Below are 27,360 nucleotides of genomic sequence, written 5' to 3' on the forward strand. Positions count from 1 at the left end.
GAAATAAATTAATAATTAAAAAAGCCGCTGCAGTACAAGCAGGAGTTCCTGAACGTCGCATTACTTGGCTCGTTTGAAGAATCGGGAACATACAATCTAAACAAAATGAAAGTTACACAAGTGAAACCAGGAAATAAACCGGCCCTTGAAACACGACACGGGTCCCAGACACGTTGATTTTACGTGGGCAGCATTTCAAAACTGCTGATTTCTAGAGTCAGAGGGGAGACGACTGGAAATTACCGCAAATCCCTGTTTCTACACTTAATAAAAATAAACACCAGGATGTGACACACGCGTCAGCCATAAACACATCAACGTCAGTTTGCACCGCTTTACTCCAAACTTGGACTTTAACCAACGCTCACTACAACTTTAAGAAATAAATGACTTGTTTTTTCTTTTCTGCAGGAAATCACATGGAGGTGCTCTTGTGCTCACATGACAGACTGCACCATGGCAGGAGAGATCAATGAAGGTACAGTACGACAAACTTGTTGCCATCTCATTTCTGAACTACTTTGCTGTTTTACATTGTGTTTCAATGTCATAGCTATTAAAAAAAATGCCGTGTTGCTTTATTCAAATGAGTTATACCGTTTAGTGTGGTCGCGGTGGGAAACTGACCAATGAGAACTTTTGGGTACATTAAGATCTCGGAACCAAGTCAGTCCATCTGAAAAGCAGCCAAGATGATTTATCGCGGTTAACGATTCCCTCAAACCCGATGAGCAACAGTGACTGTAAATGTTAATGTTAAAGAGGGGAAACATGTTTATCAAACTATATAAATGTTGTTTTTCTTGCCACGTGAAAAAGTGCCTGTGCTGTATTGTGCTGTACTTCAGCAGAGGATCAGCAGGCATCATTGAAGTCATTTAAAATCTGTTTATCTATATTGCTCACTATAATCTGTGATCGGTTGATCATTTGCTGAAACTCATTGTCTTGCCCTTTGCATGCCGACCATGTGTTGGCACAGTATTTAAAGTCATGTGAGGAGAAACAAAATGAGCAGTTCTGAATTAAGCTGTGAAGATCACCACAACCCCAGCAGTTTGTACCACTGATGTAAAGCAAGGTCCCATATTTAGGAGAAAAATAATCAGGAACATACTGCTGCTGATCAAATATTTGTGATCCTTGGGTGGATGTGATGCTATAGGTGTTGTTCCTCTTTTAGGCTCAGTTCCTGCCTATTACAGGGAAGTATTTGAGGCCATCTGCTGTAGGACAGATGACAGAGTGCAGGTTGAAGTTTTTCAGCGGTTGCTCCAAAGGACCGATCTCTCCAAGGCGGCTTTAGGCCAGGTGAGGGTTCACACTGTACTGGACTGTGGGGGACATATCATTTAAGATGATGCAACAGTCTTTAAAAAAAAACAAAAAACTTTTCACATCTTGTCTTAAGTTCATGTTTTTAACTTGATTTACACTTTGGAGGTTTTCCACCCTTTCACAATTAGTAAAAGAAAAAACAACAGTCTGGATAACAACATGTCATTGGTTTTTAAAATGCTGAGAATGATGTTGTTTACCAAAGGAATACATGAGTAAGTTAAAATCCTAAATGTATTATTAACGCTAAAGGTAATGAAGGTAGGTGTTGCATTTTCACAGAAAGGTAGTTCAAGCATCATGTTTGCTATCAGACTGTTAAAGACAGTGGCTTCTATCATTTGTTGATGAAATATTTTAGGGTATGTCAGTTGGATTATGTTAGTGAAATGTGGGCTACAGCACATCAGTGTGATGAATTGCTTTGAGTGTGTCATTCCTGTTATAATCAGTAGAATTTACTTCTTCCTGACCTTTGTGTCCAGTGAGCGCTTTTTGACGACAGGAATGTGAAACCAAAGTTGAAATTAGATTTTGCTCTAAAAACCGGTGATCTCCATGTCATGTTGTCTTTGTCCCCCTCAGATTGCTGAGCATGTCGACTCTTCAGACGGATTCCTCAGTAAATTGTCCTTCTATAAAGCACTCGCTTTGATTGCCTTTGCTCAGAAGGGAAAGCAGCCGAGCCCCAAACTCCTGGAGAACTGCATACAAGGTAGGCAGAAGTGGCACAGTGACAGCAGAGCAGTTAAAGGTTTTGCTTAATGAGTAGCTTGACAATTCCTCTGTGTATCCAAGGACAACTTCAGCCATCCCTCCACTGTTCGGATTTATCATCTGCACAGGGCAAATGTCACTCTTTTATTGGCTCACATATACACTACATGTCTTTACTTATAGGTTTTCTCTGACAGTTTATTACTGGGAGACGCCCCCTCCTATTGCTTTCAATATGATACACAGCATAATATTGTTATAGTAATAGAATAATGTTAATAAAGAAACATTTAAAAATATTTATAGGGAATGTATTTGAATGAGACATGAATAAATCTCAGCCTGTATTTCCAGTTTCGTTTACCAAAAAAAGGACAAATTTAGCTCGACTTCAGCGTTGTTTTTTGTATTGTATTTTGTCTCGGAACCCTGAGCGAGTACAAGTATTGCCTCTCACCATTCCCACAGTGGGAAGATGATAGAGGGGAACTTGATGGTTTTCATAGAGGTAGCCATTATGCTGGCTTGAGTTCGAGCCATTCCCAACCTTCTGTGATTATTTAAAGCTCTCTCTGTTATTTCAGGTGTGGCCAGTGTGGCAGCGAGCTGCATGCCACTTCCTCTGTGCAAGAACAAGTTCTTTTGGTTTGTCGCTGTGCATTACATTCAATTCATGACATTCTTGGAATGTACTGGAATAAACGATCACATGGGCACTATGCACTATCCAACGCCAGCCAGAGACAAATAGAGCAAGACACGTAGTTATCTTGAAAGAAGAAAAGTGGTTTCAACCCAAGCATTCCTCCTTGTTAAGCAATTCATTCCTTTATAAATGATTCATTGGAATCCTAAAAAAAACAAATATTAGAAGTTGGTGTGGTGCATGTTGTGTGTTTGACAGAGTTGCCAAAACCTCTGCTTGGTGAGCCGAGGGATTTGAGTGCGTTGAGGATGCAGCCGGCTCAGGAGGACGTGCTGACGCTGTCGCAGACGCTGGACAAGCTGCTGTCCAGAGACACAGTCCAGGTGGAGCTGATACCTGAGAAGAAGGGCCTGTTTCTCAAACATGTGGAGTACCAGATCACCAGCCAGGCAAGGGTTCCTATTAAATCCTACTGCATGGAAACACAAAAATACATCTCAACGATAAGAAAAGTTCACTTTGTCTCACACTTTGATAACTTTGGTGATGGATGTTGTTTGTGAAACCTTTTTTCTTAATGTTGGAACTACTCATTTCATGGTTATGTGGGCATTGAATTTGGTTTCAAGTTAAAAAATGTGTATGCTAATCACTGCAGAAACACATTTACTGTAGGCCACTTAAACACTGGCAATGAGTTTTTGTTATGCAGACATTTGCGGTCAGAATTTAAAGATCTGATTCGCTTTTCTGTTATCAGCCGTGTAACTAAACTTTTAACTGAAGACTAAAAGTTTATTCCACTTTTCCTTTTCCTTTTCCTGATTTGTTTTTTTTTTTTGGTTTGTAGCGATACAAGATATCAGTGTACAGACGCTACAGCGATTTCGACGTGTTCCATGAGGTTTTGCTTCAGAGATTTGCCTACAGAGTGGTGCCGGCACTACCACCTAAAAGAATGTTAAAAGGAGGTATGTTACTCTGTCTGAACCCCGGCTTATACAAGTTCCCCCCTCGTGATTCTTCAGTTCAGCATATCCTCCCTTTTGTTAAGAGTTGTTATTTCTGAAACCAATCATTTTGTTTCATGTTTTCACTTAAAGGTTAGTTGTACATTTCATGAGTGGTCCTTCAACTAAACTGCTTTTGGTTAACAAAGTAAAAAAAAAAAAAAGAAAAAAGAAAAAGCAAAGAGTTTGAATACAAACTGTTACTCCTGCAGGTTCTGTTGAATTCAAACACAGCCATTACCATTCATCAAGGCTATTGCCTCAAAGAAAAAGGAAACTAGTGATGCGTAAAATGAGCCTTTTGCAGTTCTCAATGACTGATTGTCACTTTAGAATGATAATTATGTCAACACACACACACACACACACACACAGACACTGAGGAATCTGTACAGTGACTCAATTAGAGATCTTCTCAAAGTACATTAGTCAAAAATGTATCACAGGAGAAAAGCTGTTACCCCAACAACTCAGTTTTTTCCTCTACTCTTGCCCATAAGTGCAGCTCAATGTCTGCTTCAATAGCACTTCAATAATTTTTTTTTTGTTTTTCTCACCAATCAGTGCAGAGGAATTTTTGCATTTTTACAGGATGTTAGTCAGATTCTGAAAACAGTGAATTTAAAGACATATTTAACAATGAACTTCCTGTATATAACGTTCTATCATTTAGGGTTTAAAAAAGGGCCGCAGTAAAAAAAACCAAAAAAAACCAAACAGTTGTTAAGGGTCAAACATTTACTTTCCTTCTCAAAACTGAGTTCCTACATTACCCATAGTTCAATTTGAAAACTGTTGCTTGTCAAAGCCTTCAGATGAATGTGTTCTAGTGTCAGACGCTCGCATAGCTCCCAGATTCTAACCCAGTCAAATTTAAGAGCTGCCAAAGAGCTCTGCTAAGCAGACTTATATCCGACCCCACACCCAAATATTAATCTCATTTTTAACACATTTGGTCCAAGGCCTAAACAGATGCAGACATGCACATGTGGCTATTTAGGATCTCTAGCCCAGCTCCCATCTGGAGCCAAAACTGACAGGCTGAAAATCAAGAGACTCTTTATTTTGAGTCTCTTTATTTTTGCTTCAGCATTTACACAAACTGCTAAATGTGTTCTCATGGTGTTCTTCCCTTTCCTACCAATATAAATCGTTCGATTTCTGTTATCTCTCCACAGTCCTGACCTCTGTCTCTGAGCGGGAGTTCATTGAGGGGCGAAGACGTTCTCTCCACAGATTTATTAACCTTGTGGCGCGGCATCCGTTCTTCTCCGAGGATGAGCTAGTCAAGACTTTCCTCACCTTCAGCGGCTCCGTATGTTGTCATTTTGTCACTTCTTCTTTGTCCCGGGCTTGCTGAAAAAAAAAACGCATTATCATCATGATGACTGAGAATTACACTGCATCCTGTTCCAGCCACTCAGTGTCTTTTTCCTCACCCTTCTTCCCACACAGGATGTTCAGACTAAGCTGCGTGACACTTACAAGAAAACAGGCGATGAGTTCATGACCAACAGAATTGCAACACTAGCAAAGGTTGGTAATAGTAGGCACTCAAAAAAAAACCCTTACTAATTCATGTTAAATTGAAATTTCAGAGAGCGATCCGTTTGATCTGTTTGCAGGAATATCTCCCTTCTGACATTCAAGCTCAGTTCTCGACAAGCAGAGAGCTGATCAGAAACATCCACAACAGTTTCAACAAGCTGCGTGACAGAGCCGAGAAAATGGCCGAGCGCTCGAAGGAGAATGCCACAGATCTTCTCATGTTTGGCAGAGAGCTCAGGTATTTAATTCCAACATTTTTATCAAGGATCCAGAGATTTTGGACTCTGAAAAACAAACTTTAGGCTAATAACATTCCAAAGCTTTTTTTTTTTCTGCCTTTTCATAGTGGTTAGCTGAGCATGAGTTTTGCAGCTAAGACACTACAATGTTTCATTTTGCCTCTGTTTGTTTTTCCTGCAGTACGCTGGGCTCAGACTCTTCATCTCTTCCCTCCTTGGCCTCCTCACAAAGCACCTGGGGGACCCTGCGTCAGTCTCTGAAGAGTCTGTCTGTGGAGTTCACTGTGTTGTCTGACAAAGCCGCTCAGCAGGTACAGCCCTCAGTCTATCACCTGCTCCGCTCTGCCGGACCAACATTTGTCATAAATTCTGTTTTCTATGTTTTATTGATGTCCTCAGGGCAGACGGGAAGAGGATGATGTCGTGGAAAAACTAAACGTTTTCCTGGATTTGCTCCAATCCTACAGAGTGAGTGCCTTCATTTAACCTAAGTCCGACTAATGTGAGAGGGGATTCCGCTTTGATGTTTTTGCGTTTTAAATTGCAGAGAATTGTGCACTTCTCATGAAACATTGCAGTTATGTTTTTAACCCTGAATTCAGCTTATAAACCCTGTGTGCCTGATGGAACAACACAACAAGGAGACACATCTTTTGAGGTCGCATAGTAATTAATTTCAACATAGCAATTAATTTAACATCCTACTTATACAGTGTTTCTCAGTGGAAAAATGTTCCTATTATTTATGTTGTTTATGGATATCAAACAAGAGGTATTGTTTAGTGGGCAGATAAAGTCGAATTTTACATGGCTTTGATTAAATCTGTGAACTCTAATATATATGCTAATTTCATCATTTGCATAGACAGATTTCCAACATCCTTGGCTTTCTGTGCATTACTGATACTTGCATACGACCATTGAGAGACAAATGAGAGGAACCTCATGTGACTGTGTGTGTTTTTTTCTTTTTTAGGATCTGTGTGAGCGTCACGAGAAGGGCGTGCTCCACGAGCATCAGAGAGCTTTGCACAAATACGGCATGATGAAAAGGCAGATGATGAGTGCCACAGTGCAGCCCAAAGAGCAGGCGTCTGTGGAGCAGCTGGAGTCACGAATCATTCAGGTTTCTTAGTCTCTCCACATGATTTCTGTCCACATTTGAAGGCTTCTTGGATGCTTTAATTTATAGCAATTAGGATTTGACAAACAAAATACTAAATTGGGTAGGTAATACGTGGTTAGATATGTAAAACAAACTACATATGTCACTGCTTATTAAAGCATGCCAATATGCAGACAGTGAATCTGCTCACATTCTGATGCTAGGTTACCATCTTAGCTTAGCGCGTTATCATGCTAACACTGCTCATTAGCTCACAGAGTACAGCTAATGGAACTTACAGTATAAACAGACTTTTTACAATCAGATGCTTAGTTCTCAACTTAAGTATTGCCGGAATAAAAACATTTTTTAAAGTGGATTTGATTCATCCTGAGTACATGTAAAGTTGTTACTCTGGGGGCTGCTGTTGACCTGGCAGTGAACTTTAGCGCCCCATGTGTTGAGGCCACGCTCCTCAAAGCAGGCATGTTATTCTCAGCCCCTGTTCATTTCCTACTCTATACTGTCCTGTCCTCTATTATAATTAAAGCTTAAAAGTAAAAATGTTTTATCCTGGACTGGAGCGATTGACCCAACATCCAGCTTTTTTTTTTAAAGCTTTAAACTGATATTATCAGTCATTCGTAATATCTGCAAAGTGATCAAACTTTGATTATTTCACTTTTACATAATTAGTATTGATGTTTTTTTCTTATTTTTCTTTTTTCATTTATTTAACCAGGAAGATAAACACTCATTGAGATTAAAAATCTCCTTTTTAAGAATGTCAACACAAGTAACAGAGTTTCAGACAGACAACGAGCAGCCAAAAATAGCTGAGCTTTTTTTTCCCGAGTTGTGACATTTACGATAACGTCTTTTTTTCCCCCCCTTTTAATAGCAAGAAAATGCCATTCAGACCATGGAGCTGCGGAACTACTTCTCCCTGTTCTGCCTTCATCAGGAGACCCAGCTTATCTTCATCTACCTTCCAATCACATCCCACATTCTGGGCGCTTTTGTTAACTCTCAGGTCCAAGGACACAGAGAGGTGAGGCCGCTTGTCGGGGAAATCATTTTGCTACAGATGCTTCTCTGCGTCGTCGCTTCTGTGACACTCCAGAAGGGTCAAACCTGGTTTAAATTGCCTTTTATAGTCCGACAGAAGTACTAATAATGATGGATGATAACACTGTATGAATAATATCATCTTTTAGGACGCGAATGACTGGATCCCACATCTGCCTTTGAATATTTTAAATCAATAAAGCACACTCTGTTCCTTTGGTTAGGTACCTAAAGCAAAATGTTTCTCACTTTGATCCCTGTGAACACATAGTGAGAAGGTTTCTTTGCTTCTCAGAGGGCTTTATGATAATTCTGCTAAAATGTTCTTCTAAAACATGATTACAATTACTTTCACTAAACTATTTAGAATGACAATTTTTTTCTGTTGGTGTTATGAGTCTCACAATGATGTCACAAACTGACCTGCTTGCTTTCTTTCCAGATGGGCGAGGTTTGGAATGACCTCCAGCCAAAGCTCGGGTGTCTTTTTGGCACTAATAATGGACTGAAGCCCCCCATATGAAAAACCTGAAAAGTCGAGGGGAAGGAGAGAAACACAGCCAGTGATGAGGGACACAACCAGGAAAATAACGCGCTACTGAAAGTGTAGAACGCCAAACTTTGTGATCTTTTACAAAGCCATCAAACATTCCATTTAATACGAGGATTTTTTTTGTTTGTTTAAAAAAAAAGAAGAAAAAGTAAACTCTACTTCTTGAATTGTTTTTGGTTTGATCATCAACCATGCAACTGGAAAACATTGCAGGCTCAGAAATCAGACAGCTCATGCTCGGCTAGATGAGGAAATCATTTCCAAGTCAAAAATCAAGAAAGGAAAGAAAAAAAAAAACTCTCAATGTAATTTTACAAGGGACCAGCCAGCATGTCAGATGTGGAAGATGACAGTATACTTGTGCATTCCAACTAACTTCTTAAGGCATCTGTTTATATGTTAATCGTGTCAGAAGCTGTATACACTTCAGATTGTTGAGTAAAGGTGGGAGGGATAGAAAGCTTGACTGTTTAAGGTTAAAATTATTCTAAATCTCCATTCCTGAAGTTTTTACATACGGAGTCCTTTTACACTTTGGTATTTTTGATACAGATGTTAGTTCATACAGATGTGGAGCAGCATGAGTCTCTTTCTCTCGCTGTAATGGAGCTTACCTTTGATATATTTCTTTCGGCTTTCCAGTTTCAGTTTGTCAGCCGTTTCAGAGAAGCCTGTTCTCAAAGTGAACTATACTACAAAGGGCAAATATCTGACATGTGAATTAATAAAACACTATAAGCTACTTGTTAACTGCCAAAGATGTATGATAGAAATTCACCTGAAAAACAGCTCTGCAAAATTCCCGACAGCAATTTTTAAAAAGTTGAAATTGAATCATCACTACTTTTATTTCCTAAAATCACTGGAAATGTTTGCCTTCAAAATAGATTAAATGAATAATTGACGTGTATCAACACAAACTTAATCTGTACATTGTTTTATTCTAAACACCATTAGACATGCTGCTTTTTAGACATGTAGCATGAGAAACATTTGGCACGTTTCGTTACAAAAACTCCCAGTGGACCATTTGACATCTGAAGCGTCAGAAACACATTGTCACATAGTCTCCTCTCGAATACTCTCCAACAGTGTAAATGAAAAATAACAGAATGCAAATCATGTGCACACATGCAACTTTTATTTTATTTAGAAAAATGTTTTTGTTCTTAATATTGGGTACAAAGTTGACTTGCACAGAGCAGAGGTTCCAATAAAAAAAAAAAAAACATCTCTGTAGATAATGTAAATATCTTTTTCAAGAAGTCTTTCCTGAAATGGGTTAAATCAAATATTCTCAGTAATAAAACCCCATAATGGCAATTTCCTGCTTTGATCCTTTTTAAATGATTTGAGTGATCTTACTAAACAAAAAAGCAGTACACATTTAAAATATTTTGACTTAAAGTTAAAATACTTCTTCTAAAGGATCGGTCTATAGATTTATCTGGATCTATTTTCAGATATATTCATGAGTGAGAATTTATTGATATAGAATCACCTGGAAATTAGATGTCTTTGATTCATTATATATACAAACATCTATAAAACGCGGGGTCGGCCTGTGTTTTTACGGAAACTTTTGAGAGGACGAACTAGTTGGCTGTACAGCCGGCCTGCCACATTAAAGAAGACTTTTGAACCACCACCAACTATAGAAACCAGTATAAACTTGTCGCAATCTGCGTTCTCACCACAAGTGGCCACTATATCCTACACACTGCTGCTTTAAGTCATCCATGTCAGATTGTTTCCTCCCTCAAATGATGCTAAACAACTAACTCTGAGCAGTGCGAACGTTGATGCTTTTTGTCTTTGTTTCGGGTCTCGCTCATGAATGTTCACCGGCACTTTGTTCCTCCGTTTTTGCTTCAAAGTTCCTCCACTTCTTCCAGTGTGTGGCTGAGGATCACATCGTGACCGTGAAACTTAAAGTATCCCACAAACTTCTTGTTCTGGAGCAGCAGGGGGAACCACATGACATCGTCAGCCCACATCTCACTGAAGGGGATTTTGTCGTTTTCAAACCACCGTGGCCTCATTTCTGGACAAAAATAGAGAAAATAATCACGAGACTTCACAGTATTTAAGACACTTTCGATGATGATTTAGACACTTTCTACTGTGAGCCTGTATTCAGTCAGCTCAGTTTACATAAGGCCTTACAACCATATCAAGTCATCATCTCTAAAAAATAATAAAAATAATGAAAAAAAAACAAACAATTCAGTTAAGTTCTGTTTTTCTCTCGTAATCTCACTTGTTCATACATCATATTAAACACTAATGCAAAAGATTGGGGGACTCAATCTATTCTCTTATTCCTTTCAGCTAATATGAAACTCCAGATGGACTAGTGAGAGTAGGAATAATTTGAGGCTTAAATCAGTCTAGGTTTCCCTGCTAAACTCCATTAACGGTGTAGTTAAAAAAAAAGGGGGGGGGGGGCGTGTTGTGTGATAAAATGAGGAAATCTCTCCTCTTCATCTTCAGCTGTTGTCAAATCATTGTTCGAAGCTCTGCTTTCTCTCTTCGCCACTAACTTTCCATTCCAGCCTCTTCCTTCCTTTTATCTCTTCAGCTCTTTTCCGTTTGACTTTTCCTGGCCTTCAGACTCTGGCACGCTAATTTCTAACTCCTCCTGTGTCTCTGAGCATCACCCTGTTGACCTAAATTTAACTTACAGGAAACACAGATCACTGCAGGTCTCAGCATTCTTTCAGCCCCAGGCCTCTTCTTTCCCTTTGTGTATTTATGGTCTTTAAACTTTACCACTCGGAGAGCGCGTATAGATTTTTGCCCTTCACTAATATGCTCCTCTTGCTCACAGCCACGTCTGTGAAAAAGTTCACAAGTTTTCAGGGAACAGTTTTAATCCTTTCACTCAGAAGGATCAGTGCGGTGGACTATTTTGTTTTTATTGTGCTATCCATGCAAAACAACTGGAATGAACTTGATTTTGTTTTTTTCTTAAACGTAAGGAAGCATAACATATAAAAGACAGACGTTTAGAGTAAACATTAAGGTCAAGTCGGTTAATGTTGCGGGAAGAAAAAAGTGCACAAACAGCAGGATTTCAGGTTTTATGTAACTCAAAACTTACGATTATGAATAACAAAAACACTTCCTAGAAAAAATAAAAAAAAAAGGTTAAGCTGGACTTTACCATGACATGCTCACAGCTGTGTGTGGTGCTGTAGGAACCTACCCTCTGATTCTGTCGGTTCTCCATTATAATCATCGGCTCTGAAAACATGGACATCCAGCAGCTGGGGTTCTCCAACAAATTCAAATTTGATATTTCCCACTTTCTTCAGATCATCCACCGTTAGACCACTTTCTTCTTGCAGCTCTCTGTAAAGGATTAATATTTGATACTGTGTACTTTAAAAGTCAACTTACAGTGCACTTCACATGGGCACTAAAAGCAGAGAAGACAGTGCTGGGATAACATCAGTGCTTCCTAGACAAGGAATCTATTTCTCTTTATATATTATTCATTTCTCCCATTTTGAGAATTTGTCATCGAGGCAATCACAACTAATCATGTTTCATGTGAGAAAGAAAAAGGGTTGTAAATAAAGCAAATAAATCAAAACTGTCACTCTTTTCTTTCTCCTGGCATTGATTGACCAATGGCTGCGTTTACCTTCTCGCAGCATCTTCAATGGTTTCTCCAGGTTGCACTTTCCCCCCGAACCCGTTCCACTTCCCCTCCCCAAACCCCCTCTTCTTCATGCCGAGCAGCACTCTGCCGGGCCGGACCACCAGCACCAGGGTCAGCAGCTTGGGACTCAACATGACCTCAGTCTGAGGCGAGAAAGAGGAGGAGGCTTTAAGATACACAAAACGTGAATCACTAAGGACGCAGCGCAGACTGTTAGGCATTATTTTTGAGTTTGAACATACTTGCCTGTACAAATGTATGACCTCAAATGGACCAACTCTGAGATATGACAGAGGAAAGGAAGCAGTCGGTGTAGTACACACAACACACACGCGCCACCTCGGGTTGAGTGAATCCCGCGTGCAGCGGCACAGACGACGTCACATGACGCGCTGATGCCTAAAAGCCATGGCTTGGTCTCATCAACGTCAGACAAGAACCACCTAGCCATCATATCGTTTATAAATCAGTTTAATGTGTCCCCTCTAAATATGTTCCACTAGAAACGCGTCTCCCCATTAAACCACCCGCCTGAATTCACCTTAAACCTCGACCTTAAACTCTGTCGTCCATAATAGAATATAGGGCGAATGTCATGTGTAACAAACTGTTTTAAATATTACTTGTTGGTGAGCAGAAAACTCAGGTAGGAACCGTTGTTAACAATCTTACATTTGGGAACCTATTAAGGTGTTACGCAATTTCTGACCAATGGCAAGTTGTATTTCCGCGCAAGCGCAGTTATTTCCACAGTACAAATGACCCCGTGTACAGTCAAAAACAATGTGGTGGTTTATTTTGCAGAGGAGATCTCTGCACTCCTCCCCATGTTTAATGAAAAAGGTGAAGAGTAAAAGTGGTGCTGAGCAGCGCTGGCTGCAGAGGCAGCTCAAAGACCCGTATGTTAAAGCTTCTCACCAACTAAACTTCCGCTGCAGGAGCGCCTTCAAGCTGCTGGAGATAGATGACAAGTTTCATATATTACAGCCCGGATACAGCGTGGTGGACTGCGGAGCTGCACCAGGAGCCTGGAGCCAGGTGGCAGTCCAGAGGGTCAACTCAGCTGGGATAGGTGAGACAGCAGGCTGCACAAATTAACAGGGAAACCAGACGGTGTAATGCACCGGTGATTCACATTAAGGTGTTCTTTTAGCAGTGATGGAGTGGTTGGGATGATTTCTACACCTCACTCACTGCTTTGCGCAAAAACAGTGGATCTTGTCAACAAACCTTGAATGATAAGGGATTTTGCTTATGTTTATCTGGAAACATCTTATGGAGTCTTATTGGATTTTCCCTCTGTGCTTTTAAAACTGTTGTAAATTACATAATTATTGCAGGGCCTTTGACTCATCTTATTACAAAAGTCCTAAAAGTCCTATCCAGTTACTATTCAACAGTTATCATAATTCCGGTTCCACCATGTTGTTACCATGTACCTATGTGTATTTACTCGTGTATGGGGTTTTGTATGTTGATCTTTGTGGAGGCTTACAGTTAGATAACAACTCTAAAGTATCATTTAAAAGGCTACAACAACTACTATTGCAAATAACGGTGGATCATTTCCAAGTGGTTTGACCACCTTTTGTTTTGTGTTAAAACACATCATTAAGTAAAAGCTTAGAATTTCTGTAAAAAATAATTCAAAAGTTGTAATCTGCAGTTTATATGAATGGATGGGGAGTGGACCGCACATTGTCTACACTGACAGACATTCACGTAATTACTGAAGATGTATAAATGCATATAAGAACACTTACAGTCCTTTAATTAGAATAAATATAAGTAATGCTACTCTTAAAATACAGAAACACCAGCTTTCTTAGTTTCTGCATGTCTATAAGCAAAATGTGGAAAACTGTAAAACCAAAACCTCGAAGAGACAGGTAAACATGTAACAGCTTACAGGTTTTCCGTTATAGTTTGGGGCTCCAGTTATCCAAATATGTAATGCTATATTATGAAACCCTCTTCTTTGTGTGGTAGGAGTTACTCACCTATGTTTGTGTTGCATAACCACATCACAGCGTCAGCCTGTGATGCATCAGGTATGAAGGAAGTAACACATTAACACGTTCACATCCTACAGAAATGTCCCCTTAACAATCTGTTGTTTTGCAGACCCAGATTTACCACGTGGTACCGTGATTGGCATTGATCTGCTGAACATCCCACCTCTGGATGGTGCCCACTTCCTGTCTAGTCATGATGTCACGGACCCTGCCACACACGCAAAGCTGCTGAAGCTGCTCCCACACAGCCAGGCTCACGTCATCCTCAGCGACATGGCGCCCAACGCCAGCGGTTTTCGAGACATGGACCACGAGAAACTCATCTCGATGTGTTTGTCTTTGATTGACTTGGCCGCGAAGGTTTTACAGCCGGGGGGGTCTCTGCTTTGTAAATACTGGGACGGCATCCTCGCTCATAAACTCCAGGAGAAACTCTCCGGCGTGTTCGGAAGTGTTCGGACTTTAAAACCAAACGCAAGCAGGAAGGACTCAGCTGAGAGGTATTTCTTCGCTGGAATGTACAGAAAGCAAGAAAAGAGATTGTAGTTGCCCCTTTTTCACACGTGTCTCCTCAAATGAAAAAATAGAAGTGTTCTCTGGATACTCAAACAAGTGTACACTGTGTTTGGTGTGAACATTAATTAAGACGCTCACTTTACCTTTGAACAAAAGGTGGCACTGTTGAGGCATCAGTGAGCATCACAGCTGCAGGCACAGGTACACATTACATACTGTCGGTGCAGATTTCTTATCCCTGCAAACTTAACACAGTAGCAGCAGTGAAGCAGTGATATGTAAACGTGTGCAAGAATCACCAAGAGTGATGTTCCTCACGAGCCCAATGCTGTGTGTTCTCTCCAGTTATTGTTTGCCCCACAGTGTTTGTTCTACTGTCAGTCTGCTGTTTGCTTTCTTACAGAATGTCATTTAACAGAACTGCTTATGCTAATAATGTGCTCTGCCAGCCATGTAGAAATATGTAATCATTCTCTCATTGAGGGCTTAGGAAGGGAAAACCTAACACATAAGAGTCACATCCAGCATGACTAATGGGAAGTGGGATGATGCCGGAGCTTGGCAGCCTGCGAGTGTTGACTGGCTTTGCTCTCTGACAGAGGAGAGATGTCCCTTTGCTTGGAAAATATTCTCAGTCATAGTAGACACATTTTCTTTTTAATATATTTATTTTTTTCAATCAGTACACAGAGAAGTCTGGCAAACAGTATTTATTTGGTTTTATTGTTTTGTTTGTCTCTTCTCTTTCATACTAATGTGATAGTGCTCTGACCAGAGTGCAGATCAGCTGGTAATGTAATTAAAGGCTGGCTCTTTCAGAGCCGCAGGAGGGAATACGCCATTCATGTGTGGCATCTCAGAAATCTCAATAAGGATTCAAAATGTAAAACAGCCTCATGTACAGTATATACATTTGAGCCAGTGCATATGCACCCTTAATGGGCCCTCTTCACTCAAAACATCATAAAATGTAATAATAAACTTGATTTTGCAATAAATAAATATTTGTTAGTTGGACTTTTCTTGATGCGTTTTACATGTTACACCTTCATTATGTCCAACAGTGAAGAGAGATAGATGGGGGATGGTCCCCTCATGTGCCAAGAAATGAATAACAACCAATTATTCATTGTAGCTCGAGTCAGTAATGAGCTTATTTGGTTGGACATAAATATCAGGTGTACAAATATTTCCAGATGAACACGTGACATCGTGTTTGCCAGATAATACAAATATACACATTTGCACTGAAAAAGGATTACATGAGTTAAAGTCAAGTAAACAAGACACTCTCCCCTCCTGCTGCATACTGCAAATGTGTCAGGATGAACGGCTTAGTTTGCCTCGTTTATCAGTAAGTGGAGCTGCTAAAGCTACACAGCACACTTTCAGTATTCCAAAAAATGTTTACTTGTGTTTTTGGAGAGGATTTTATTCTCAACCCATTCCAATGAAATCATTAATATTAATGTTTTTTTTTTTTTAGCTTGATTACCTTAAAAACATCCCCTCTCATTGCTTTAGTTTAAGACACACAACGAGTGGATTGAACCAACTTCACCTTTGAGGGGTGGGGTGACCCAAATGAGGCTCTAACAATGCTGTAGCTACAAATAATTGTCTTTATTAGTGTTCTTATCATTTCTTACTGACAAGGATTACAATAGAAATGGAATGTGTGTAATTTTGGCCCCCATCGGCGAGTTCCTAAGTTTCTTACACTGAACAAGAGGTGATCATGAATTTGAATTCTTCTTTGGTTCAGGAAGAAATAGAAAAAAAACAACCTCATGGAAGTTTTCTTTTTAATTTGAGGATTCCCAACCCCCCCCTCCAAAAAAAAAAAAAAAAGAAAAAAAGATGGCTTTCTTGTTCAATCTGACTACATTCATTCATTACTTCATTTTAGTTGATAAATCATTTAATAACTGGATAATCTTTACTCATTAAAAAGAAAAATCATCCCAATTACAGATGCACTATCGATGGTAATGGAAACAGATGATCCTTTAATTGACATTTTAAGTCTGATCATTCTACAAAATGAAAATTAGATGATTAATCTGCACTAAATTAGCATTTATGGCAGCAAAAGAAGAGGTGGCTCACATGAATACATGAATATTTAGCCTCTGTCTCGGCTGTAATGAGTAATACTGTATGAACTGAAACATTCATGCCTCTTGGTGAGATTAACTGCGTAGAAAGGGACTGACCTCTAAAGATGATTGTTTGCAATGAATGGGGAGCAGACATGCCTGTTGATGAAGCTGATCATGAAAGATACAAGCAGATGACCAATTTTACTTCTCATTACTTGTTGATTATTCAGCCCTTTGCTATTTAGATTTAAATGATCCTAAAATGACTGTGGGATTTATGTAAATTCCTCTGTGGCTGAGCACTCGGGCTCAGGCTGAATGATGATTCATTCACAGGTTAATTCAGTCTTCTCTGGCCAGCTGCAGGTTCAGATGTAAATATTAGTGAATAAAGAGAGAAAACTGTTGGAGAGCTGCCCATTTTAAATTCAGATTCGATGCTGAGAAGCTATAATAGTCTCTCATGTCGGCCTGAGTTTTGAAAACAAATCTGCTGCACAAAAAACATAATTGAACTGCGTCACTTTTGTATTTTTTTTAGCTGAATGTATATTTGTATTTTGCACTTTTATACAATTTTATCAGGATATTAAAGGAGACACATCCTGATATCCCATCATGCAACACTTTTTCTACTTGTGTTTAAAAAGTGTATGTCAATATAAGCAGGTAAAACATCTGAATTATCATGAGGCTCCTCTGTTTTCTAGTCACTTTGAGGCAATTCAGGAGGTAATTTATCATCAAATTATGAAGATGAAGATTGGTATAATCATCTACCACTTAATGTCGCTTTAATCATGTTTTACTTGCAAATCAAACACACAGCACTTTTGTTTTTCAGGTTATTATGAATAAAATTGTGCTCACTCGTGTGTGTTTTACTCCTTTACTCCTTGTGTGCTCTGACACTTTACAGTGATGTCGAAGGGCAGCAGAAGATGGGGAAAAAAGAAGCCCATGCATTGTTTTTGACACAAAATGAATGAAAATCTTAGTGGGCATGATTTGATCGAAAGTGTTTCACTGATGAGATACAGAAAGAAAAGCATTGTTTCAAATGCAACAATACACTTAAATGTGACACATTTTATAAATGGAGTGTTTCCTTTTGGAGTTCAATGTCAGTAAAAAAGGAAATTAAAGAAATAATAATAATAATAAAAAGCCTCTTTAACATTGAGGCCATGGGGACTACAGATGAAAAGTAGCGTTTTGGCTCTAATCCCGGCATTTTTACCCATGTATAATCATGTAATTTATTCATTTGCACTGCCTCCTTCCTAAATAAACTGAATACTAATAATATTATTACCATTGAGTTATTTATTTTGTGGCCTGACCTGAGTTGCCAAAAAGAATTGCCATTCTGTCAACATTCATTATTCCCGGAGCCTTTTCCTGAATGTAACCAGACCGAGCCAAGCAGGCGTTCACTGGCACCAAGTAATGACTACTATTATGATGATAATTTACCATCTCCACAAATAAATGAATCTCAAATCTCGGGACGCCGCGACAACTTTGCATGGGTACTATTTTCAGTTTATGTTGTCAGTGTTTTGGCAAAGCAATGTGACATAATGACTTGGGGAAATTTCCATGTAAACAACCGAGTGCTTTAGAAAACATAGGAGTTTTTAAGTGAAACGTGCAGTCGAAATATTTGTGCCTGTTCAAACGTGATATTGGAGTGCATCTCACCATGACGCACCAAAGAGTGCCAGAAAAAAAGTTCCAGATGCATTGTCTCCGCCTCCCTTGCACTATCACACAAAAGGACACATGTCAGTGAATAATCAAGCTGTATCTCCTCTTGGTCTTTGCTTTTTTTTTCTTTTTCTTTTTTTTTGGTTGCAGAAAGACCTGCAGGAAAATGTCAGGAACATTTATGTGAACAGGGTGAGAGATGGTTGTGGGAGGAGGGTTAAAGAGACAGGGGAAAAACAAAACAGCGGCGTCAGAGAACAAAAACAGCGCAGGTTGCACTCTGGGGCACCATTTCGCATCCCCAGATCGAAGCCTGACATTTATGAACAAGTGTGGTAAATGAATACAGATGGGAGCTGAACGCCGATACCCTTATGATAACATTGTGACGGCAAATGCAGATTTCCTCCAGGTTGTTTATCAGACTTTTAGTTTGAAAGGTTCAAGTAACAATGAAACGTCTGACAACTGTCCTCATTTTCTATTTAAGAAAACTTTTTCTCCCATTGATTAACTATCTACACTTTATTAGTTACTGCAATACTTAACAGAGAACGCCTAAGCTGATTATACATTACGCCCAAAAGTGGCAGCTCTTTATCAAACCCTTTAAACACGAGTACAGCATAAAAACCTCTGCAGCTCATGAATAATAATTCTTCATTATCATCATCAGCAATCCTTTGAAGACCAGAAAGACCACTTATCAGGCGCTGTAAACACTCCAAGAGTCTATAATAGATGGATCTTTATATCATGCTTCATGAATCAGCTAATGAGAAGGTATAACTTTCATGTTTTTGTCTGTCCATTATTACACCCCCACTTTTTGAAGACGTTCGCTCTTTCCTACATGTGGAAACAAATGACTTGTTCTGAGTATCACACCAATTAAAAAAAAAATCGGACCATGCTGTTAATATAGAGAAAAACAATGAGAGGTTGTTTTTTTTGGGGGGGGGTTTAGTATTAAAAAGATGGTTTAAAGCTTATCTCGGCAAAGACTGTGTCCAATTAGTTACATCAACTTGTAGCCCTATGCCGTTCTGAATTATGCAACTCCATCTTGATATGCGAGTCTGAATTATTAATCATCTAATCATCTCAGAACAAAGCGGTCTTTGGCTCATGGATGATTTGTGGAACAAGAATTAAAACAATTACAAATGGCAACCCCCCCCCGCCCGTTGCTCTGTGCTTCATCTCAGTGTTGCCTGACAATATTTAGAACCCAACCACTTGTTTTCCAAACAAAAAAGAAAAGGTTATTCCAGCGCAGATGGATTAGGTTGCGTCCTATGTAGATCAATAGGTATGGGTCTACTTAATTTGCCTAAAGTCAAAAGTAATGGTGGTGAAGGTGTTTTGAGTCACCATGGTACTGTTCTGTGGAACAAACTGCCTGAGATCTGTGGAAACTTTAAGTTATTTTAAGACATTGCTTTTCTCTTGTGCTTGTCTTTGTATGTGTGTGTGTGTGTATGGTTGCTGTGGGGTCCTTTTAGGGTTTATATTGTCTATTTTTATTGTTGTCTTCTGATAAGCAAATTGAGTTTAAACTTTTATTAAGTGTACCCGACAACTAAAACTGAACTGAATTGAATACAGAGGTGCGAGAGTCCGCAGATGGCAGACAGCCAGGTATCGAGTGTGACCTGTGGCCCTTTTTCTCTGTATAGTTCCCCACTCTCTTTCCCTGGTTTCCTACTCTATCCACTGTCCTAACAAATAAAGGCATAAAGGCCCCAAATTACTCTGTATGTAGTCAAATGTGGTGAAAAGAATCACCTTAGTAGGTTTATGCACCTTATTTTGGCTGTTCATTCAATTCTAACTGAATTAACAGGATCCTGGTGAAAGTTGAGAGATCACTACAGAGAAACACTGATGCATGTGACTGATGCAAAGGTTTGTCATGAGTTCCTGACTATAAAAAAATGCACCCAGTATATGATGTATTCATTTTTTAAATGTCAAATGAAAATCACTTATCTAAACCATAGTGCAAGTTCCTACAAAATGTGTTGATATAAATCTGGAGTCAAAATGTATCTGACATCATTTAAGAGAACATAACAAATGTGGATCCTTAACATCAGCTCATCTCTTATAGTCACAATATGTTCCGGTTTGCTCATACAAGGAATCCAACCTGAAACTAAGGTGTGAACCCCACATCCCTTGAATCTCTCTAAACTCTGTTGTTTTAGACTTTAAAAAAAATAAAATATTGAGATTCATATGGTCCACTATTTTACTCCAAAAGAAAAAGACATTTCCTTAATACTTGCTGCCGAGGCCGGATGAAGTTTTTCCTTCTGAGTCTACAGCTTGATCTGGGTCAGAAACCACTGAAATGATCTTTGCCTTCAATTTGGATTTCAGTAGAGATGGAAGGAATGTCACGCAACAAAGCTTTCCTTAATCAGATTTGAGATGGGCTTGCTGGGAGTCCATAGTCTTGTGTCTTTAGACCCAAAGCTATCGTGACGCTGCAGTGCAGCTGTTGCTCTGCTTAGACATTGTTTGTGGTTTCAGGAGCGATGAAACATAAAGTTGGCTTGAGTTGACATGACTGCAGCGATAGCAGTTTCATCCTTATGTTACAAATCTGCGCATCCACTGTGTACAATGCTTGTGGGACATTGTTCCTCTTTCTCACCACATAAGAAACAGATTGTTTTACTGCTGGTTCCAAACAAAGCAACTCTATGCAATTCCTTTAAAGTAACATGCAGCTCTGTACAAAGTAATGAGGAATCAAGGTTTTTTGTTTTTTTTTAATCTTTTCTATTTAATGAACTTGTCATGGGACAGGTGGGGAGCTCAGTCTAGTGGGAATCAGGGGGCTGTTCTGTTTGCTGGTGGAATCGAAAAACAACAGACTCCAACTGGGAATAGAGGACTGGGCAGAAGACAGATGGTGTAGGGGCTAATTGTATGACATCTTACTTTGTGTAGCTGTTTACACATCGTTGGAGAGATAAGCATGCACTCTATGTGTTCCAACAAAGGCTTAATGTTAAAGAAACACCCCGAAAATGTAATAGGATGCTGCTCTCTGCTAATATTTTAAAAAATGTTATCGTTTGTAACATTTTTAGAGTTAACGCAAAATTATTGCTTCATATGGAACACTTGCTGAATTGTCTACTGTAAAATGTTTTACTTCTCTGGCTTTAATACTTCTTGTAAATATTTGAGGTCTTATCATAACTCAAAAGAACAAAAAAAGAAAAAAAAAATATATGCAGTTAACGGGACTATCCTTGTTTTTACATTCGTATCACATATTTTGATTTTGAATGTAAACACGCAGGGAAAAAAAGAGTAGAAGAAGAAATAGAATTTCAGAACTCCCCAAAGCGACAAACAATAAAATTCTGAATTTCTTTGTCTTTGATGACGTCACAAAAAAGTTTTAATATGAGATAGCTACTGTCCAGACTATCACGCCGTTTTTGACCTTCCAACAAGTGCCAGCACTTAGAGAGAGACTACTCAACGATCGCTAAACAAGACTTTGTCTCGATATTTCTGTTCATCAGAGACAATCTGCAAACTCTAAACAACAGCATTTTTTTGTGTCTACAACAACCAGACGAAGAAAATGCAGAAACTAACCAAACCAAGAAGGAACAGCAGGTACTTCAGACAGCAAGGCAACGGTAAAGAGATGGAGCTTGAAAGACTCCGTCGGGATGTGGGGCAGCTCACTGAACTGTTGGAGAGAGAGAGGCAACTCTGCTGCAAGGAGAGGAATGAAAGAGTCCTGATCAGCCAAGAACTGCAGGAGACAAAGGTACACTTTGCAAAGCAGAAAGCCCTCAAAGAAATGTACATCAACAGGGGAAAGGAGAAAAACAATGTCCTTCAAGCAGAAGTAGAAAACCTCAAAGTCTCTCACAATGAGCTCAAGCTCAAGTATGACGCTGACATGCTCGCCGCCAATCAGATGGTGGAAACCCTTCGGCGTGAGAACAGACAACAAAGTCAGGCTCATGCAGAAAAAGTGTCCCAAGAGACCAGCAGCTGATTTGGACCTTGAGAGCTGAGCAGGACATTAAGTTCCTGGAAGACCTTAAGAGTCAGCTCAGCAATCACAAAGCCATCGAGGAAGAGCACAAGAAGCTGCAAGAGGCTTTTCAAGCCAGCCAAGAGAAGTTCACAGCTGAGCTCCAGCAGCAGACTGAAAACCGTCATCTTGAAATGGAAAACAAAGCTCTGTACAATGTAATTGCAGAGAACCAGGTTATAATCTGGAATTTGAAGACTGAAAAAATTGTCTTCCAACAAAAGGAGCAGGAGATCAGTGGACTGCTTGACGGAGAATGAAAGCATCCAATGTCAAGAGGTGGAGGGGCTGAAAACACAGATCAGCCTTCTCATCTCACAAAACATGGAGCTTTCCCGTGAACTAAAGGCTAAAACAGAGGACTACGTGCTTCCAAGAAGAAAGGGAGCCAGCCGGAAGGAGACTCAAGATGAGCTGTGCATGGAGGTCAACGTCCCTGATGTATCTGTGGGAACACCTGAACCTTCAGGACCTGTGGGATCTCCAGCTGAACAAACACTGCAGCTGGAACCAATGGAGGAGGGTGCCTCAGCATCTGAAGACAAGCCTCAAGAGCCACTGAAGCAGATGTCTTCATGTTTTTCCATGGCTGACATGTCAGCTGTAATAAGGTTTATTTAAAAAACCTGCACGTCATCTTCAGGGGACATGGTGGTCACAGTGATTAGCACTGTTGCTACTTTTAAATGTCCTCCAATTTTCACTTAAAAAAAAAAATAAAAATAAAAATAAAAAAAAACAACCTTTATAGAGTTGTTGCTTGCTTTATGTAATTGTGGGGATATGTAATGAAGAGCCTGTTGTCAAATACTAATGTGTGCGTGAAAGTTGATAAAAACAATCCATGTGTTGTCTTTGTAGGTTTCAGCTCGCTTTCAGGTTTCTCCCAAACGTTTTTAAGTGTAAATCAAAGTGGACCTGAAACTGAACATAACAGCTTTATTTATAGTGTTGGATGCATTTTGGAGGCTTGTGAATTACAACCAACAAAAGTCTGTATTTAATTTACAAGTTGTGTTTTCCATGTGTTCGGAGTTTTATGCAGCCTGTATTGTTACTGTGAATATATTCAAATACAGGTTAGGTAACTATTTGTCATGAAGCACCAACAGTTTGTGGTTTTTCTATGAAAACGACATCATCAACACCCAAAGTTTTTTTCTTTCCTCATTTTGCTATTAACTGAGTAAATAACAGAAATGAGTAACATCCCCTTTTGCAGGTTCGGCTGTTCCGTACACCAAATCATATGAGGCAAGCGTTTGAGGAATGGATAAAGAACTTAATTTCAGAGTAACTTCACTAAAAAAGTTTTCAAAATCTAATTTGAACACAACTGGTGTAAGCAGTTTCACTTTAGAGGTAGTAGAGGATTGAAAAATGTTTATGTTCAACTCTCAATACTCACCTCAGTTGTTTATTACACACAACAAAGACCTCATGTTCACAAATGAATAGATTACACTGGCATCCCAGTAGATCCAGCATCCTCTTTTTTTAACCACAGCCCTGTTTCTCTCTCTCTCTTTTTTCACCTCTGAAAAGATAATGTGATAACCTGATATCATATCTTTTTTTTCATCACATATTTAGAAAAGAAACCTTAACTTGGTTAAACACATAATTGCTTCATTTTTTAAATAGCATACTTTCGCCCATGTCAGAAATTAAAATCCAAGCTCAGGAGTCCAGTTGATAAAACATGGAAGACAAGATCACATTAACTTTTGCCCAAACACATGCATTGTAGACTATCTATAGGATTTTTACAATATATCCTTTATAAATCCTTAAACTTTATAAATCCTTTATAAAGTTTATTTGATTTGCTTACAAATTGATTTATAGTTAGCATAATTATGTTTTGTTTCAGTATGTCTAAAAAAAATAAACATTTGATTTCATGCTGTATAATGCAGTCACAGTTTACAGATATTGCTCTGATATCATGAAGGCCAAGGCTTAATAAATTAAAGTAAGAATGTTTATGAAATCTAAGAGTATAAAGTGAAATTCAATCACTTTGCATCCAAGGTAATGACTGTAACTCCCCTCTGGGTTATTTTAGAGAACGAGAGAGGAGGCAGGGGGGTGTTTTGGTCTTTTGGACTGTGCTTGCTCATTAATCTTTTTAAAAGATGCTGAAGGCAGAACTTGACATGGCTGTACAGCGAGCTCCCCTTGGGTTCATGTCAGCACAGTATAGAAAGCTGCTTGTACAACCCGAGGCACTGTGTTGGGTGTTGTTTTTCCTCAGCCGAGCTGTCTGCGGGCTCCCACTGAGTTTCCACTGGTTGTTATGGTTGACTTGTCTCATTCCTAGAAGGTGTAAAACTTCACCTATTGGGGGGGAGTTGTCATTTTTACCAGCAGGAGATGAATGCCACACTTTTGGCAACGCATCTAACATCCTCCCCGAGTGAAGAACAGCGGGAGGCTGATGAATGCCAAGGAAGAACCTGTCCTCGTTGTTATGCAAGACGACTTGTTACTGTTTTGGAGTTTTGGTTGATTCAAGCTGTGATTTTAAATATTCATGTCATTTGTAAAGATCCTGTGTTGACTTGGAGGACTTTCAAGACGGTGTCAATCAGTGTTGACGTACAATAATGTAACAAAACAACAACATGTAACTCACACTGGTAACATGCCACAATCTGTCATGTAGTATTACTGTTTGCACCTTGTTTTGATGGGCTCTTCGTCTTCGGCTCTTTTCATTCCCTTCCACTCCGCTCCTTAAGCTTAATGTTTTGTTGTGTTATATATCTTATTATCTGCACCCATGAGTCCTCTTCCTTTTTTGCTCCTTTTAACGATGTCAATTTATTCATCTTGTGTTGCAGTGATTCGTTTATTGTTTTGTGTTGTCTCCATGTGAACCTGTGAGACGGAACAGTCGTTTACAGTTTAAGATTTAAAGGTTAAGTCCCGATCTCTTTTAATTCTGGGCGAAAAAAAAGAAGAGAGAGGGGCTTTGCATTATTTTCTAGTGGCATAATATTGACGCTGTAACGCCAAAGCCCATCGTTGTGAAAGGAAGAAAAAAGAAAAAAGTCTGCTAAAAGATGGATGCGTGTGGCACTCAGGGCCGAGCAGAGTTGGTGGCCGGGAGGCGGAGAGAGGTGAGGGGCGGCCTGATGAGGCGACGAGCAGCACCTGAGTCCCATTAACGCTCTATATCTGTCCCCGGCCTTCTGCACAGTCGCAACCTATCGCCACCGCCTCGCCATATGGTGGCTTCATCTCTCGCTGTGCCGGCTTTACTTAATGAAAATAGTCTTTTGCCGCTGTCTACCCTTCCTTTTTATTTCTTCGGTGCAGGAGAGCTTCAAAATTGTGAAAACTTCTTCATCTGTAACAGGGCTTGACTCCACTATGCAATATACTGTATATATATATATATATATTTTTTTTTTAGAATTGCTCTGTCATCCATTTTTCTCAGCCTGCTGTTATATGAATGAACATTTCCTGCCAAGGTCCTGCAGTTTTTTGAAGAAAATATGAAAAAAGGGCAAAGCTCTGGCAAAAAAAAGGGTTCCTGTCATCAAAACACAAAAACAGCTTTTTGGTTTGTATTGCATGAAAGGATAAGACAATAGGAAACTCCAGTCATTAAAATTTAACATTAAATCTAAAGAACTTACTCAAAGCGGAAGCAGACATGTACCAAACATCAAGCATGCCCTGTCAATTCCTTTCAGCTGAGGCTAAGGGTGATTATTACTAGACTGAGCCAAACCTGCTGTGTTATTACCTGTTTCACGCACAGTCGCATGCACTCCACACCTGGAAGCACTTTGCTTCAGCAGCTGCAAGAAAAACTACTTTACACATGGCTTAAAGAATAACTTTAACATCTACCCATTCTAATATAATGGTTTTAGAGTGATAAACAATGACCGTTACACAACAGTCAGGGCAAAGTCACTTCCTGTAGTCTTGTGAGTACAGCAGAAGCTACAGACAACCAGTGGAGACTCTGATAAGAAGGGTTACGTGGTTGATTGATCAGTTTTTTTTTTGCAGCAAGGAATCCCTTTTGATATCATAAACCATGTGTTTTTCCATTCAGGTGTTGAACATGATTCTTTTTTCAGATCCTCCTTCTGGAGCTGTTTTTACAATTTGCAATTTGTCTCTGCTGCTGATTTTATAGAGAGAGAGATACACTCAAAAGTACGGTCCTTTGCATACACTGCACTAATCATGCAATTCATCCACACATATACAGTAAATGTAAAGTTTAACAAAGGAATGGTTTGGAAAGCTGGTGCTTTTTTCTTTTTAATGGATTAATCAAATAATTCATTTTCTTCCAAAACAAAAGCCTTTTTTTGAATGTTACTTAGTCATTGGATATCAATAGTTGTTTTTAATTCTTTATCTGTTTCTGTATATTCCCCTAATATTATTATAAAAGAAACCTCCCTGCAAGTGCCGTTTTTGCTCTCTCACAGTGTTGCTCTGTGAGAATACATCCTGTCACCACTCTGTCTTCACATTCTTCCCATGCTGTAATTGCAAAGCTTGCCAGATAATTTCCTTTATAAACTCTGAAACTAAATGTAATGGAATGTAATTGTGAAAAATCACCATAGTCAGTGCAGCCAGAATGAGATAATCTTTCATCCTCAAAATAAGCATTCAGGTCATCCTGTCCTTGTATTTTTTTCTGCCATCAGTTTGTTGTTCAGATAAACTCAGACTCACCCTGCATTCATTTTTCTATAACGTGAAACACCCTCTACACACGACCCAAGTGCTGCATACATTTGCATGAACTATTATGTGATTCAATTTCGGGAAGGCATATGATTATGTGCATATTTCTAATATGTCATCAACCAATTTTAGATCCAAAATAAACGAATGCAAATGCTTCAGTGCATCAATTTCTGGGAAATGGTTTAATTGAATGTTCTTGCTTTAATTCATTTTTCCTCTCCTCGTCACTGTTGCTTCTGGTTGTGTTGATTCTGTATTCGTTTGTGTAATGTAATTGTGCCACAATTTTCCCTCGGACTCTCTCAGAAAATTGATTCCAA

At 39.3% G+C, this 27,360-nt stretch overlaps 3 protein-coding genes across 5 annotated transcripts; 2 read left to right on the forward strand and 1 right to left on the reverse strand.

Moving 5' to 3' along the window:
• The first annotated feature begins 45 nt into the window (after window positions 1-45).
• On the forward strand, window positions 46-9,144 carry snx8a (sorting nexin 8a). Of its 2 annotated transcripts, XM_079365660.1 has the most exons (14): window positions 46-319; window positions 412-478; window positions 1,184-1,311; window positions 1,924-2,053; window positions 2,960-3,150; window positions 3,552-3,672; window positions 4,890-5,026; window positions 5,167-5,247; window positions 5,337-5,497; window positions 5,680-5,809; window positions 5,898-5,966; window positions 6,475-6,624; window positions 7,505-7,654; window positions 8,114-9,144. In XM_079365660.1, exons 2-14 carry the CDS (start codon window positions 442-444, stop codon window positions 8,192-8,194), a joined length of 1,566 nt encoding a protein of 521 aa, XP_079221786.1. In that variant the 5' UTR covers window positions 46-319; window positions 412-441; the 3' UTR covers window positions 8,195-9,144. The 2 variants fall into 2 exon arrangements, with proteins under 2 accessions (XP_079221786.1, XP_079221787.1); XM_079365661.1 differs by lacking the exon at window positions 1,184-1,311.
• A 199-nt stretch (window positions 9,145-9,343) lies between these two features.
• nudt1 (nudix (nucleoside diphosphate linked moiety X)-type motif 1) lies at window positions 9,344-12,504 on the reverse strand. Of its 2 annotated transcripts, none has more exons than XM_079365664.1 (4): window positions 12,134-12,504; window positions 11,874-12,034; window positions 11,433-11,578; window positions 9,344-10,268 (listed from the first exon to the last, which is right to left on the reverse strand). In XM_079365664.1, exons 2-4 carry the CDS (start codon window positions 12,023-12,025, stop codon window positions 10,096-10,098), a joined length of 471 nt encoding a protein of 156 aa, XP_079221790.1. In that variant the 5' UTR covers window positions 12,026-12,034; window positions 12,134-12,504; the 3' UTR covers window positions 9,344-10,095. The 2 variants fall into 2 exon arrangements, with proteins under 2 accessions (XP_079221790.1, XP_079221789.1); XM_079365663.1 differs by having other exon boundaries at window positions 12,155-12,503.
• An 85-nt stretch (window positions 12,505-12,589) lies between these two features.
• Window positions 12,590-15,439, forward strand: mrm2 (mitochondrial rRNA methyltransferase 2). Its single transcript, XM_079365662.1, has 2 exons — window positions 12,590-12,963; window positions 14,016-15,439. The coding sequence occupies exons 1-2, from the start codon at window positions 12,675-12,677 to the stop codon at window positions 14,450-14,452; spliced, it is 726 nt and encodes a 241-aa protein (XP_079221788.1). The 5' UTR covers window positions 12,590-12,674; the 3' UTR covers window positions 14,453-15,439.
• The last annotated feature ends 11,921 nt before the right edge of the window (window positions 15,440-27,360 follow it).

The sequence above is a fragment of the Symphodus melops genome (assembly GCF_947650265.1).
Source record: "Symphodus melops genome assembly, chromosome: 17".
In the NCBI taxonomy this organism is placed as follows: Eukaryota; Metazoa; Chordata; class Actinopteri; order Labriformes; family Labridae; genus Symphodus; species Symphodus melops.

Excerpts from the sequence above, each read along its gene's own strand:
- nudt1 (XM_079365664.1), bottom strand. The coding sequence starts at position 12,025 with ATGTTGAGTCCCAAGCTGCTGACCCTGGTGCTGGTGGTCCGGCCCGGC. Across the intron at positions 11,579-11,873 it reads ATTGAAGATGCTGCGAGAAG|AGAGCTGCAAGAAGAAAGTG; the intron begins GTAAACGCAGCC and ends AATCCTTTACAG. Across the intron at positions 10,269-11,432 it reads AGAACCGACAGAATCAGAGG|AAATGAGGCCACGGTGGTTT; the intron begins GTAGGTTCCTAC and ends ATTTTTGTCCAG.
- mrm2 (XM_079365662.1), top strand. The coding sequence starts at position 12,675 with ATGTGGTGGTTTATTTTGCAGAGGAGATCTCTGCACTCCTCCCCATGT. Across the intron at positions 12,964-14,015 it reads GGTCAACTCAGCTGGGATAG|ACCCAGATTTACCACGTGGT; the intron begins GTGAGACAGCAG and ends GTTGTTTTGCAG.
- snx8a (XM_079365660.1), top strand. The coding sequence starts at position 442 with ATGACAGACTGCACCATGGCAGGAGAGATCAATGAAG. Across the intron at positions 3,151-3,551 it reads AGTACCAGATCACCAGCCAG|CGATACAAGATATCAGTGTA; the intron begins GCAAGGGTTCCT and ends TTTGGTTTGTAG. Across the intron at positions 5,027-5,166 it reads TCCTCACCTTCAGCGGCTCC|GATGTTCAGACTAAGCTGCG; the intron begins GTATGTTGTCAT and ends CTTCCCACACAG.